At 40.1% G+C, this 14,900-nt stretch overlaps 1 protein-coding gene across 1 annotated transcript; it reads right to left on the bottom strand.

Annotated features, from left to right (window-relative positions):
• Positions 1-6,842: 6,842 nt before the first annotated feature.
• LOC101308121 (GATA transcription factor 5-like) lies at positions 6,843-8,428 on the bottom strand. Its single transcript, XM_004287794.1, has 3 exons — positions 8,368-8,428; positions 7,869-8,210; positions 6,843-7,767 (listed from the first exon to the last, which is right to left on the bottom strand). The coding sequence occupies exons 2-3, from the start codon at positions 8,193-8,195 to the stop codon at positions 7,093-7,095; spliced, it is 1,002 nt and encodes a 333-aa protein (XP_004287842.1). The 5' UTR covers positions 8,196-8,210; positions 8,368-8,428; the 3' UTR covers positions 6,843-7,092.
• Between the last annotated feature and the right edge of the window lie 6,472 nt (positions 8,429-14,900).

Below are 14,900 nucleotides of genomic sequence, written 5' to 3' on the forward strand. Positions count from 1 at the left end.
TTGTTTGTAATTTTTGGCCCAAATAAAGTTTGCAAAGGACATTCATAGAAGAGAATGAAATGTGTTGTGTGATTGTTGAAATGGAAAAGAGTACAAGTGATCTTGTTGGTCTCAAGTTCTCAAGCTATGTAATCTGAAAGTTTATATAATAAGGTCTTTGAAACTCATCACCACCACGCAAAACAGGCAAACATTAAGAAGATCATTCCGTGCAATAATTAATATGTATAGCAGCAGTTTGATAATTGAAACTCTTCAAATGGTGTGATGCAACCATAAGATTTGATCCGAAGTACCTCATCAACAACAGCTCAAAACAATCCAACAATCTTCAACGACCAAAGAAAAAATCTTACTCTGCAGTTAGGCCTGGACCTAATTAACCCAACTCGATCAAAACTTGGACCTCTGACAAGTCAGAATTTTTGACGTTTTGGGGTTAGCAATAGCTAGCTGCACTGGAATACTGGACCTGCTAGCGTGCGCTCACCCTAACTAAAGCTACGCAATAGTACATAATCCCTCCATAGTTAGGCCAGTTGCATCGAAGGGCATGAAGACATATAGCTTAGAGAAATGGCGACTCCCTCACATGGAAAAATGATGGCATGCATTATAAAACCTAATGTTGGCACTGGGGACCTAGCTTGTAATAATTACATATATTCAGAAAAAAGGTAAAAAGAAGATATTGTAAACCCATAAATCCCAACAAACCTAGGAGATATGTAGACATTGTTTTTATTTATTTTTTCACATGGCATCCACTACTATTTTTCTCACATTCGTGAACCCTAAGAAACTCTAGCCCCACCCACTTTGCAATTCCAGTAGTGTTCATCCTAGCTTCTGTGATTTACCTACATATTCTTGCTTATTGCAGCTGAGATCTGTTTTGCTCGAAGATACTGAGAGTACTGATGGATTAAAGCTAAGACAATTATTAAGAAACTGGCAGCGATTAGTTATATCGATCGGCTTCTTCTCTCTTAATAAGATCATTATGCCATTGATTGACATGAATAATTGAGAAAGGAGGACCCTTTATGCTTAAACTCAGTAAACTAAATCAGTTCAATTAGCTCAAGAAAGTTTATATTGATATTATCATTACTATAGGTGAGCCTTAACCTACATATATGCCAAACAGATCGAATATACAACTACAGTAAGCAGACTAGGGTTTAACTTCTATACTTTATAGCAGAATTACTGCATTCGATCATATATATAGTTTTAGTGCTGTATAGCTCAGCACTAGCAATAGCCATTAGAAGATGAATAAAGCGTGCTTCTTTTGAAAAAAACAAAGTGGGGACAAATTGCGCCACAAGCTATATCGATTACAATGCTGCAAGTACGACTCTCTGTGTCTATCAAAGATTGATCAAGATCTATCTTTTGCAGGCCTGATAATAATTATGAGCTGTTTTTGGATCGAGGATTTGGTACTAGCTAGTTTGGAAGTTTGTCCCAGTGGGGATCAGACTGTCAATGGCATGAGTACAGAACTGACAATGGGAATAGTATAAATAGGGTTTTAGGGATGCCTGAGATTTCACATTCTATCAAAGTAACTTAAGGGAGAGAAGATGAGTATGGAGATTGTTAATGTGGCTCGAGTGGTAGGGTTTGGAGTGTTTTTGGTTATGGCCATTGCACTGTTGAGCCCATCTTTGGTTGCAGGGCTCAAAGATGAGCATGATATTATTGGGTTTAGTGCTAGTGAGAATGTCCACAATGTGACTTCCTCTGATGGCCATGCTTTAGTCAAGAGTAACTACAATGGAGGTGGAAGTAATGGTGGCGGCGGTGGCGGAGGAGGTGGAGGAGGTGGTGGAGGTAACGGAGGTGGGGGAAGTGGTGGGGGATCAGGGGGTGGGAGTGGTGGAGCGGGTGGAAAAGGTAAGGGTAATGGTAAAGGTAAAGGCCATAAGAAAAAAGGAAACGGAAATGGCAAGGGTAAAGGAAATGGTGGTGCGGGGGCTGGTGGAGGTGGAGGTGGAGGAGGAGGTGGTGGTGGTGGTGGTGGAGGAAATGGCAATGGCAATGGCCACGGAAGTGGTAGAGGAAGCGGAGGAGGTGGCGGTGGGGGAGGGGGTGGTAACGGTGGCGGTGGTGGAGGTGGAGGAGGAGGTGGAGGCGGAGGCGGAGGTGGAGGTGGTGGTGGTAAAGGTGGAGGTTGGGGTTGGGGTTGGGGAGGAGGAAGGGGGGGTGGTAAAGGTTGTTGGGCTTGGGGATGTGGTGGTCGGAAAGCTAAGCCTTGAGTCTAAGTATATTCGATGAACAATTAAAGATTTTTTTTTAAGATTTATCATATATTGTTTGAAATAAACAGTTGGTCGTATTTAAATTTATAAATTTCAAGTAAGTGATTAATCATCCATTTACAATTATTTTTGTTTTCACATATTAAAGGAACGTTTTTCTCCTCTAGAAAATAGAAGAAGACTATTTTCTAGTAAGTGGTGTGCTTGTATCTCTTTGCTTGTATCGGACAATTATTAGTGGTTTGCAAACACTTATTTGAGAAAGTATCAATAAATATCTTATCCTTTGAGTTTGAGTGCTCCATCTCATTCGTATTCTCGTGTCATGGTTGCTTGCTGTAATATTCTCTGTTCCACTTTCTGTAGCCGCAGTTGCTTTGTGTACGTACCTCTTGCATACCTTGTTCATTTTACACACATTTGGATCTATAATCTGAGCAATGTAGATGTAACAGTGTACACGAAATCCCAACAAAGAGAAAATTTCCTGTAACGGGTCAAAAATTCCAAAGGTAATGTAGAACTCCAACTCCAACTCATAACTGTGAAGGGACAGCCTAAGGTTCTCATGTGGGCTGAGATGATTTGCTTCATTTAGACAACCTCAATCTTTAATTCTTTACCCTCATAGTTTTTTATGGGCCATTCTTCATTTTAATTCAAAATGCAAGACTAGCTACTGGAATGAACTGTGACTGAGACTTAACAACAACTCAATTCAACAATAGAGCTCAAATCAGCTTTGTTTTGGTTATAAAACACTATAAGTGTAGTAAGTAGTAACAATTGATGGGTTTATGAACACTTGTTTGCAGGATGAATATAAAGTATTTCTCAAAATGATTTTAGATGTCTCGTTAATCCGTGAAGGTATTTTATCGAACAACTTACTTATAATTTTTAAATAAAAAAGATAAAAGAGATTGGTTTCAATACATTGACCTACAAATTGGGAGACCTAAAAATGAGAGTATTGGGAGAACTTGATGGGCATAAAATGAGTTGAAAGACTACCCTCACTCTTATTGGTGTCCACACCTATCTTCACTGGGAAAACAGAAACGAGCCCAAACATTATTGGTGTATGCACTATCATCCATTAGCTTGGCATAAAATATCAACCAACTCTAGGAGCAAAAATAAGCACAAAACACTCAAAGGTCTTAGAGGAACATGGACTACATGACCCACTACTCAATTTTGGATGGAAGATGATGATGGGTAAGATTCTATCTCTGTAAACAGGTACAAAAGGTGGAACAACTACAAGGCAAACCCAGAAGAAGGCCAGTCAATAAAGGTTGGTTGAGGTGAGGTGTGGGCACAATCACTACTCACTAAGTGACCAAAGTCACAACCTAGCGACCATGTTCATCTTTGATACTCATTTTGTTAGACATGAGCTTTTTGCCTTTGGATTTTGCAAATGGAGCACACAAGGCAGAATCAGCACCACTGTTTGTTATAAGTCTTTTATTTAGGTAAAATGCCGGCCCCAAAATATTTGACTAATACCAAATGCTAAGAAGTAGTCGCTTAGATTATACAACGATCTTGATGAAAAGGAGTAAACAAAGTTCATAGTAGGTTTGTTTTATACAAAGCAAACAGTTGTCTTAATCAAAGATGATTTCTTATTACTATATAAACAGACACATAGTTAGACACATCTGCATCAAGATCATCATTCTTGTGTTGATGATGGCCTTTCGATAAGAAAACAAGATCAATTTTTTTCACTTCTGCTGAATGTGACATGTAAATTGTCACATTTCTGTTATCAAAAGCATCACCACAGTAGTCCAAATCCCTCTGATTCTATGATTCTATGCCTTGGACTATATTCAAACATATCTTGCTTCACAACAACAAGAAAAACAAGTAATGAAAATCTTTACTTCAATGTTGTATGGCTCCAATCTCTTTTATCATTGAGCTAGAGTCCTTCAACTTCATTCTAGTTAAAGAAGTTTTGTAGTTTTGGTAAAGAACATTCCTATGATATGTAGCAATAGGCTGATGCCTGATTTTGTGAGTATTAACGCAAATAGGATCATGTTAACGTATTTGAAAAGTCGAAAGTTCATTAACTCTCAACCTTCGAAATTGTAAAGATGATGATCCAAACTAAAAGGTTCACTAAGATATGTGCCTTGTAAGTTGTCCTAAAGATCGATAAGATCAATCACCAGTTCACGTTCCCCTTCTAATAGAGCAAGACTTCTGGAAAATCTTGTAGAACTTTTGTGGTATGGAAGAGGCTCTCAAGGTCAATAATACTAAGCAAATCCGTGGGATGATACAACCAAGTCCAACACTGCAGGAAGAAGAAGAAGAAGAAGACAAGCCATGCCCTGTGTTACCCTACTAGTTATTGTAGAGATATTCGAGAGAGAGATATATAGTGGTTGAGGAACTGGTGGGAGATGGCCATCACGTAATTGTCACTCAACAATTATAGGAGGGCAAAGCAAGAGCATCCAATCCAAGCCATTACCTTAGAGATTGGCACTTTGCCACACTTGATATTTCTTATATCCCCAGCACAAGCACAGCTAGTTTTTCTTTCTTACTAATTTTGCATTTGGTGGGAAGTGAGTGAGTGAGAAACCTCATACCCGACTCTCAAAACGCAATAGCTTATGGCTAAGACTTGAATCCACTTTCCCCCCTGCCAAACTTCACATGATGAATATATACCAAGTCAGGAAGTGACTTCACATTTGAAATTAATACTCGTGCACTTCTATGACTAAGCACATCAGAATTTGGTCCGGTTTGTTACGTTATTGATTGAACTTCTCAAAACTATAGTTTGGCAACAATATCTACCCTATTTTACTTTATTGACGTATAATATGATAAACGTAGAACACTTCATAACAATAAATGAACATGTCAATGAAAAAATTAATCTATCTCGCTCCCATATATATATTTTAAACTGATCGGTCAAAACACTCAAACTTGGGTGAATTTAATGAAGTGGAGACTATTTTTTCTTGTGAAGATACGGAAACAAGAAATGACTATAATACACATTTGACTATTAATAGCCATAAGTTTAGGTTTTACAAGTCGTTTTCTACTTGGAACTTGGAAGCTCATTATTCTAATAGGGTTTTACAATTGAATAGGCGCCATTGGGGGTTTGAAACTTTGAACTTTCAAATGGACAAAGAGAAACAAAGAAGGGAAATATTAGAAAAACTTTGGAGTGTGAATTGTTTCGATACAAAATAGCTGGTGTTCATTATTCCCTCCCAATTCATCTTGCATTGTAAACCGGCCAGCACAAGTTCTACAAAGATTTGATTAAAAACTGTGGAGCAATAGTGTTAATGACGACACATGGCATGCCCAGAGCTGCAATTAGATCAATTCTATATGTGAATTGTTCTTAATGGCATCGTATGCAAGGCAAGTTTCATTGTCAATTTGAACAATTCTATGCAGTCTCATCACCACAATTCATCTCATACGAAACAGATTGAATTAGGTTGGAGTCGTAAGCTTCTACACGCTTGTTTGGTTGATGGGTCGTGAGGATTTGACATGAAAGAACGGGTAGAAACAATGCATAGTAAGTATTCGATAAAATGCCTCAAACAGACTTCACGCGCCGTCTTGGCATGTTTCAACATATGCATGTTTTGCTAACTGCATGTGAGCTCTTCATTTGGTCTGTCTTAAAATACAAACCAATACAAACCTAACATATATGCGTGTCAATAGGTGATTAAACCCTATAGATATCACTGATATACCATGTACCGAATGTTTCAAAGAAGCTTGACATCATAATTTGTACGATTCATCAAATTTGTTACATGACTCGTCGTCGTCCGATTCACTAGTGAGATTTTCCGAACTCATCATTCAGAACATGGAATGATGAGTTGATGGCATTGCATGGCAGCAAAGTAATAATGGCGATCACACCACACAGGTGCGTGCGCGCGGCACCATGATTCAAAATTCTGAAAAAGAGAAGAGGATGGCCTGCTGTGACTCCGCGACCGGTTGTTTTAATGGCTCGTGAAGTGTCCTATCCCCATTTGATTATTCAAATTTCTAAGCCAATGCATGCTTTCAACCCTGTCACAACCTCACTATACCAAAACCCCCTTATCTGTTTCAACCACACTCCACCAACTAATACCTCCAAGCACCACACTACAATGCATCCAAAACCAGAGCATCAACACCCAGAAAACCAAGAGCCCCAAAACCCTCCTCCCGGAATTTGCAGGTAATGCATCTCCCGGCCTTCATCCTCCGCCGTCCAATCGCCTCGAATGGGGCACCGGCCTCGAATGGTTAGGATTCGACACGACACAGCGTGCATCATACGCCACAGGAAACCATGTCGTTTGGCGCGCGGTTCATAACATTTATGCTTCCCAACGGCCACCGTAAGAAAAAAAGGGTGAACGGTTTCAAACTCACTCACCCAGAAGAACCAGTTAGACAGACCACCAAATCCTCCTTTCCCTCTAAAGCTAACTAAATTACCAAAACAAGCACCAATTAATCTGAATTCTGAAGTTAACCAAATTGAGAAATTAAAGAGGCAAAGAAGGTAAAAAGTACATATCAAGTAAAAAAAAGTTCTGCCTAATCAGTTACACTGCCTACAATCCTACCGCCTACCGCACCAACCATGCAAAGAGATAATGAGAAACAAATGTACACTAAGCTGGGCCTGTTAGAACCGGGTTCAACTCTAAACCGGTTCACTTCCATGTCACTCTCTTCCTTCCTACTTGCTAAAACTAAAGTCTGAACCTTTAACCTTGACATTAACCTGAGCCTTCTCTAATCAAAAACTGCGAACAACCAGAGTCGCTGCTGCTGTCGTCATCAGACCGGGCTCGGGGCCTGCCGGGCCCTCCTTCTTGCGGCGTATCTCCATCACCTTGCGGTGGTGGTTGGAGTGCAACTCGCTCGAGAAAGTCGGGCTACAAGCGGGTCGGTATTCCGGCACGAGCCGACCCGACTTGTAACGCACCCCGCAGGCGTTACACAGTGTCTTGGCTCCATTCGGCCCGGTTCTCCACTGCGGAGTCTTCTGAACTCCGCAGTGGCTGCACCGCCGAGGCGGCTGGCTAGAACCACCACCCTCCGTCGTTGCCGGTCTCTTCGGCTTCTTCTGAGGCTTCTCCACTGAAGAACCGAACCCTCCAAGGCCTTGTGTGGGGTTGTAAATGAGCCATGGGCTTGAGGGACACGAGGAAGTTGACGACGACGAACTTGAACTTGAACTTGTCTCGGTGAAGGAGGGTGACCCGAGAGACCAGACCCGGCCGCCGGTCCGGGTACGCTTGCTTCTGGCCTTGGCCGGAACCGGAGTCTTGAAACATGGCTTGAGAGCCTCCGGTTCGGGTCTTTTCTCGGGTTTCACGGCCATAAACCCGGCGGGGAGAGAAGCGTTGAACCCCGAGAACGAGTCCTCCACGAAATGAGACAACCACTCGAGATTTTCCAAGTCGTCCGCCTGAAATTTAAAAACACAGCAACCATGTTCAATTAACCGGAAGAACAAAAAAAAACACCAATTTCAGCAACAACAAAAAAAAAGCTGCAACAGAAGCCTACCGGAACGGTGAGTTCACTTGTGGGCTCGGCCGGCTCCGGCCCAAGTTCATTTTTCTCAGAGACACAAGAAGACGGTGTCGAATTTTCCTTTTCCTCCACCGTGCTTTCTTTCTTGGGCAAAACAGAGTCTTTTTTGTCGTCTTCTTGCTCTTCTTGTTCCACAAAGCCGTCGTCGTTGGAAAAGTCGAGAAGGTCGTCAACGGAAAAGTCCTCACAATTCTGAACGCCGCCGTTCTGAGCGTTCAAACCCCACAACAAGTCGTCGAAAACCGCCTCCTTGACAGCCATCTCCGTCCTGATACTGGTCTTCAACGCAACGCATTCCATCTCACTTCTTTCAACCTAAAAACCAAAACACAAACCAAGAATTACATAAGAAACGTTCCTTCCTTCATTTTCATTTTCATTTTCATTTCTGTAACTGAAAACCCACAACCCCCAAAACCAAGAACGTTTCTCTTTTCAACTAAAGAAAAGAAAAGACAGTCTCTTTATTTACCTGAAGAGGACAGTGTGGGAGAGGAGGAGAGAGAGCAGTCACAGCGGATGAAGAAGAAGAAGAGGGTGAAGAAGAAGGGGTTGAAGAATGAGGATGAAATTGGAATAAAAAGGAGGGGTGGTGAGTTTGGTAAAGCATTGAATTAGGGCTCTCTTCTCTCTGGTGGTGTGCCTAATTACTAAAAAGGTGCCCGTTTCTTTTTCTCTCTCTTTTTATTTTTACCTTTTCTTTTCCCCACATCTCACACACCCTTTTTATATCTCCACCTACTCTTTCCCTCTCTCTCTCTATTTACACTCCCAGTACGTTAATAAAAATCTACTAAACCGTACTGGCTCATAAATAAATTAAAATATATTTTTTTATTTTTTATTTTTTATTTTTTGAAATTACGAGGACTGCCCCTGCTTGGCCTTGACTGGAATTTTCGTACACGTACATGGTAGGCCAGGGCGGACCATATCCACAGAGGCAGGGGGGACCTATTTGTATAGAAATTATGTTCATGACCTGTTTTGGTAATTTTGGTTATTTTTTTGGGGGGTTTAGAGATGGGAATCTATTGGGTGTGGTTCGTCGTGAAGGCCTAGGAAACGGCCACCTTTGTGTGTATTTCTTTTATTGGTATTTTGCGTCTTTGGGAAGTTACTAATGGCCCGTCGCTTTTGACTAATTTACATGATTTGCCTTTGCCGCGTTTAACGCCGCTCGGTTTGGTTGTTCTCCACTTGCTCTCCCGCTCATTTGGTTTTTGGGATTATATACTTTAATTACGGAATTAACCCTCGGATTATGCGTCATCATTTTTTATTTTCTTTTTTAATTTTAACCAGATACGGATATTTATGCTTGATAATTTCAGATATGAGTGTTGAATGTGCGTTAATTCTTTTACATGCGGTTAAAATTCAATTGTGAAAGCAGGTTGTATGGTGATTTCAGGATCGTAAGTCACGTTTATATGAATCTTATGAAACTGAAACACCTATATAAAAAATCGATTCTCGTAATAATGAAGATATCATGTTTACATTTCGTAAGTTTTGTAGATCTTATATCGATCAGCTGTTTAAATTTATTAAAGGTGTATAGGTTAGAATTTGTCATTGGTTAAATATTGCATCATTTAATAAACTAATCACAATAAAAAACTTGATGCATACAAATTGGAGAACGCGCTCCACACGCTTGATACAACAAAGAGCCCTTCCGTTGTCGGACGGGTCTTTGTTTGCCTCGTGTCGGCAGAGGCGGTACCGGGCTCCTCAATCACTCTGGATTTGGGGTCTCCGATGACGTTAGGAGAGGTTAAGGAGATGGGGAATGCGACGATTGGCTAATCTTCTCCTAACACTTGCTGGGCTGGGCGGCGGAGTGGCTGGCTTACACAGACCTAACGGCAAACAGACATAGATGAGATCAAGATGACTTGGCGGCACAGATCGAACCAAGCTTCGATCCGGATTGGTTCCGTGGTTTTTGATTGGGGCTTGAGCCCAATGTATTTCGTGGCCTCCTCGAGGAGCGATGTGGCAGACAAGCTCTGGAGATCGGTGGTCCGACTAAGGGGATGTGGCACAATGGTAAGGGCGGCTACGTCGGTAGCAAGTTTGGGACGATGGTGGCTGACTGCAAAGCAACCATATTCTCTTAGGTTTAGAGCTTGGGCTTGGGCTCTATTTTTGGATCCAGCCTGGGCTATTTTAATTTTAATTATTTCAGTTTTGTTTTTAATTCACTATTTTTTAGTTGGTTATTTTCTTGTGGCTTTATACAATTAATAAGCCCATGTACTATAGGGCGACATGGACTATGTCTTGGCAAGTGCACGCTGAGTGTCATGACTGCTCTAATAAGGCAGTGAGTTCTTTACTTAGTCCAATGGTCGCATCCTCATTAGGATAGAGTGAAATCTTTGCATAATAGGAAAGCAGATATACATAGTCTTTTATGACTCTATATGAGTTTTAGTGTTCCGTTATGTCGCCAATTTTTTATGCAAAGCAAATAGAGTCGCCAATGATGCACTATTTACTAATTTGTTTTTGCTTGAATGCATAGGTTGTGTAGGGTCTCCTGATGTTGTTTTTAGATGTTCTTACATTATAAGGTTTAGATTTTATGTCCCCCTTGTATTATGCGACTTCAGTAATAGTAACGATGTGAGGGCTATCTTCTAGCGCTTAGATTAAAAAAAAAAATTAATTGCATCATTCAGTTTTTTTTTTTTAAAGTTAAAGGCTACAACGAAAATGTGAGACGATTAAAAAAACTTACTATGTTCTATAACGTTGTGACTAGTAGTAAAATATAATTAAATATGATAATTTAGAACACACTGTTTTTTCTCTGACCACATTGTAACTTTAGTAGCAACTTTAGTAGCATATGTCAAAAGATTCTTTTCTCTTGTGATCTTCAAAGAATATGCACACACTTTCTCCATCTTGGTACATACAATTCCCACCAAAACTCTACGAATTTAAAGCAAGACAAACTATAAAATTTAGAGCATAACTTACTATCATAACCACTTCAAATAATTATGGCGCGCAAACCACCCGTCCAAACCTAACCACAATTCTCAAGTCTCAACCCATTCCAAACCCCAACGGGTACAACCCGTACGAACGAACCAGTTCAAACCCGAATCCAAAACCCAATATCTTCCACCATGATCATCTTCCACAAAAAGGCACATTATGCATGGCTTAGAAGCAAAGGCAGATCGAGAAGAAAAGGCCAAACTCCGACCAATCACTGGTCGACATGACATCAGCTTTTGTCTTCCATGAACCGAAATGATTCCCTGCTTCCCTCTCTTTTTAGCTTTGCCCAAACTCAAAGTTACTGACCCACTCTGGAGCACTGCCCCAGATTTCTTTTTACCAATTTAGAAAGTAAAATAATTCCCCCTCCGGCCCTCCCTTATGAGCTCACTCCATTACCCAATCGCGTGAATTATTACCCGCAGTTAATCTCTCACTACCAAACCTACTATTCTCTCACTGCCACAGTGGCACGTGTTACCAGTTTTAAATCAAAATTTTTGTAATAGATTTGGAGAAGAGGGGTGTCTTTGTAATTTGGCGTGTTGTATAGGACAGTCAAATACGTACGTGAGAATCCAAAAGAGTTGACGGTTTTTACTATTAAGGCGGTAAAACAAGGAGAGAGCCGGCTTTGGAGTGACTCGGGTGGGTCGGACTCGGAGCCTAAAGTCATTATCTGCCGCCCAAAGTCGTGTCATTCACGTGTAGTGTTACTATTGGGCAGGTGACGTTGAGCAATACAATAAATTCCTCCCACACAATTATTTCTCCTTTCTTTTTTGAATTTTGAATTTTTTTTTGGAATTTTGAATTTTGAAAAATCAAAATTTTCAAAGGAGGGGTATGGTTATGTCTCCGAAGACCGGGAATAGTAAATACTGGGCCGCGAAAGGGTATTGGCCCACCTCGGCGAACGGAGCCCACCCGTCATGGAACGTGGCGCCGTATGTGGATTTACGGAAATGACCTCCTGGTTGGAGTGTAAAGAGTGAGTCTGTGACGGTACGGAGTTGGGGGAGAAGGTGAAAATGGGGGAAACAAACAGAAGGTACGGAATCTTTTGAAATTTCCAAGGGGGAGGATGGATGGTGTCTGTTGTGGTGTTGTTTGTGTCTGTTCTTCTTCGACATTGATAGGGTTTTTTGTTATGGTTTTATGTGACGGAAATACAAGAGGAACCTCCCCAAGAACATAACAGAGTAAGAGACCCCACTTCATGAATGCAATGAGCAATGTTCGATCAATGTTTAGGGTTTAAGATTTAGTGCAATCGTACCAAGTTTAGAGTTTTGTATGAAAAATGTTGCGACATTTGTCAAAGCTATGTAACGATTGTTTAAGTTATATCACAAACAACTTAATGGAGGAAGTTGCACATGTCGGTTTTCTTTATTTTCTTATTTCTGTATCGAATTAGAACCATATTCGGTTTGATATCGGTTGTTTGAATATGTGATCGATAACCACCGTATGCCTCACTAATCAAAAGAACAAAATAAGAAAGTTACCACCCTACTTATTTTTTTAACCATGCTAGATCTTCTTAAGGATTTAAGGAACGCAAGAAAATTCGATAATGAAATATTTGGTACACTATATCTTTCTATCTTAATGAGGATTAAGAGGGTGATAAGGATGAGGCTCATTCTCTTGATAAGGATGAGGGCATTGGTTCTATCCTAGAGTAAGCAGTTGCAGTTCTGAAGTTTAAAATAATTTGATATTCATAACCTGTGTGGTTTTCAAGAGCAGCAAGCCATGTAAAACATTTCAGGTAACGAATCCCATTTTAGTATTAAATCGTAGATATTATGTTGGTGATAAGAAAAGTTTGCACTGATAAGTGATATATCAAGCACACTGAAAGTGACATTAGGCAATTCAGTATTGGATGAGTATGTGGACTTTCCTTGGATGCAGCTTCTATGATTGTGAAGCTTCCTGTGATTCCAGCTGGTCCAAAGTTGGGTAACATGTTGAGCTGCTCTGATATCGACTGCCATGACTCCATTCTTCTTTCTTTCTTCAAGTGAATAGAAGATGGCTATTACAAGTAAAATGTTGTGTACTTTTTAGGGTAAAAAGGAGGGTTACGCTTCTTATACATAATATGTATGAGCGAACACGATACAGATTTAGGGGTCACGGACTCACGATAAGAGCGGAACAACAGTTTGTTGGGTGCAATACTAATAGCAAGGAATAAAATCGGAGGTGAAAATTATAATACGAATCTTTTGATACTTGGAACTATGACAATTTGAAATATTTTAATTCATAGGATAACATTTTGATCTACTAGAATTAGACGGAGAGGAAACAAAAGGACTTATCTAATGTACTTGTCTATCGAAATTGTTGTTAGAACGGTAAATTCGTAGGAATATTAATGATTTTATACAAGTTTTCATCTTGTAATGTTAATTCACAAAGGTTAACTTGTCTAGTATGGAAAAACATTCATCAGAGCTTCGGGGTACCACATAATTTGGTGAAAATATCTATATGAATATGCATATTTTCTCTGAGGTCAGAGAAATGAAAATGAAAGGAGGAAGTTCTAGTTCCACTCCACTACTATATTGTTGGAAGATATAGCCCAACATTCAAAGAGTTCCATCTTTGAAGGAATGAAAGCCCATAATTGATGCTATTTGGGGGAATTAGAGTATGGGCCATCTCACCCTTAAAAATGAAGGAGAAAAGCAGCAATAATAGCCTTCCACTTCTAGTTGATCAAAACAAATCCCACAAGTCACTCCATCCTGCAAAAGCAAGTCTGCACTATAATTTTCCGAGTGAAAAGCGCACCATGTCTATTGATTTGTGATTACTGAGGTGGGGTTACTTGCATCATAGTTTGGATTGAGGCAGCTCAATTAATAGGAAACAAGGTCTGTTCAAAGTTTTGGTAGAGGCGTTAGTCCAATTTGTTGTTGGGAGTCAGAACTTTAAAGAAAGTGAAGAAACCTATAGAGGTTTTGACACAAGAACACACAACTTCACATTGATTTCATTATGCTGTTATGGTGTTTTACTTTTTTGCTTGGTCATTTATGCTGTTATGCATGCATTTATCTCTAGTCATGTCCGAAGAAATTTAGGTAAAGCATCTTGAGCGACAACCGGTTTCAAAACGGCATTGTCTAAAATCTCAAATCTTGAGTGTCTACATGTTGATTTCGACTCCTCGTATATACGCGAATAACACTCGAAATGAGGTCGGAAATCCAAAAGAAATTCGTAGGCACAGCTTTGCCAACGAAAGCTAGCCGGCAAGTGTCATGTTCCTCATTCTTCTGGGTAAATATCTCTACGTCGATCAAAGATTTTGGACACGTTGAAATCGTTAGATTTTGCGTGTGGATCACTTTTGAGTTTGGCTAAAAACAAGAACGAAGCATCTCATTGCCTTTTGGGTTTGTCCAAGATGACCTGAAACGATTACCTAGCTAGCTAGCTAGATAACCCTCTTTGTATTTTGGGATAAAATGAACTGCTGAATCATTAGAAGAGAACACAAAGAACCAACGAAGATGAAGAATGCAGAAACAAGCAGCTATATAGGGGGATTCACGTGATGCAGTTGTTCTGGTAATAAGTCTGATCTATCAAGCTCACATGTATGGCGTTTGTACGGCGAAGATATGATGAGGAAGAGGACCAAGCTCACGGAGTGCATCCAGTCCTTTCTGTACAAGTTTTGTTCAACCTCTTTGTGTAGCGCAGCTGCGCATTACTTGTTATAGCCATTGCCAATCTGTAAGCTAATTTAGTGTTTATATATGTATAGTCCCATTAGAGAGACTATGTACAGCAAAACTACATTGATTTTGATAAAGCTCTTCTTAAGAGTAACGCGATATAGATTAAGCTTATTTGCGCAATTATTGGAGCATCATCATATGTATCTTATAAACTCCTCGTTGTGGTTTTGGTTAAATTATTTTGTTCCATTGTTGTGATGACACTAGCTTTTGT

Source organism: Fragaria vesca, linkage group LG1 (genome assembly GCF_000184155.1).
Source record: "Fragaria vesca subsp. vesca linkage group LG1, FraVesHawaii_1.0, whole genome shotgun sequence".
NCBI lineage: Eukaryota > Viridiplantae > Streptophyta > Magnoliopsida > Rosales > Rosaceae > Fragaria > Fragaria vesca.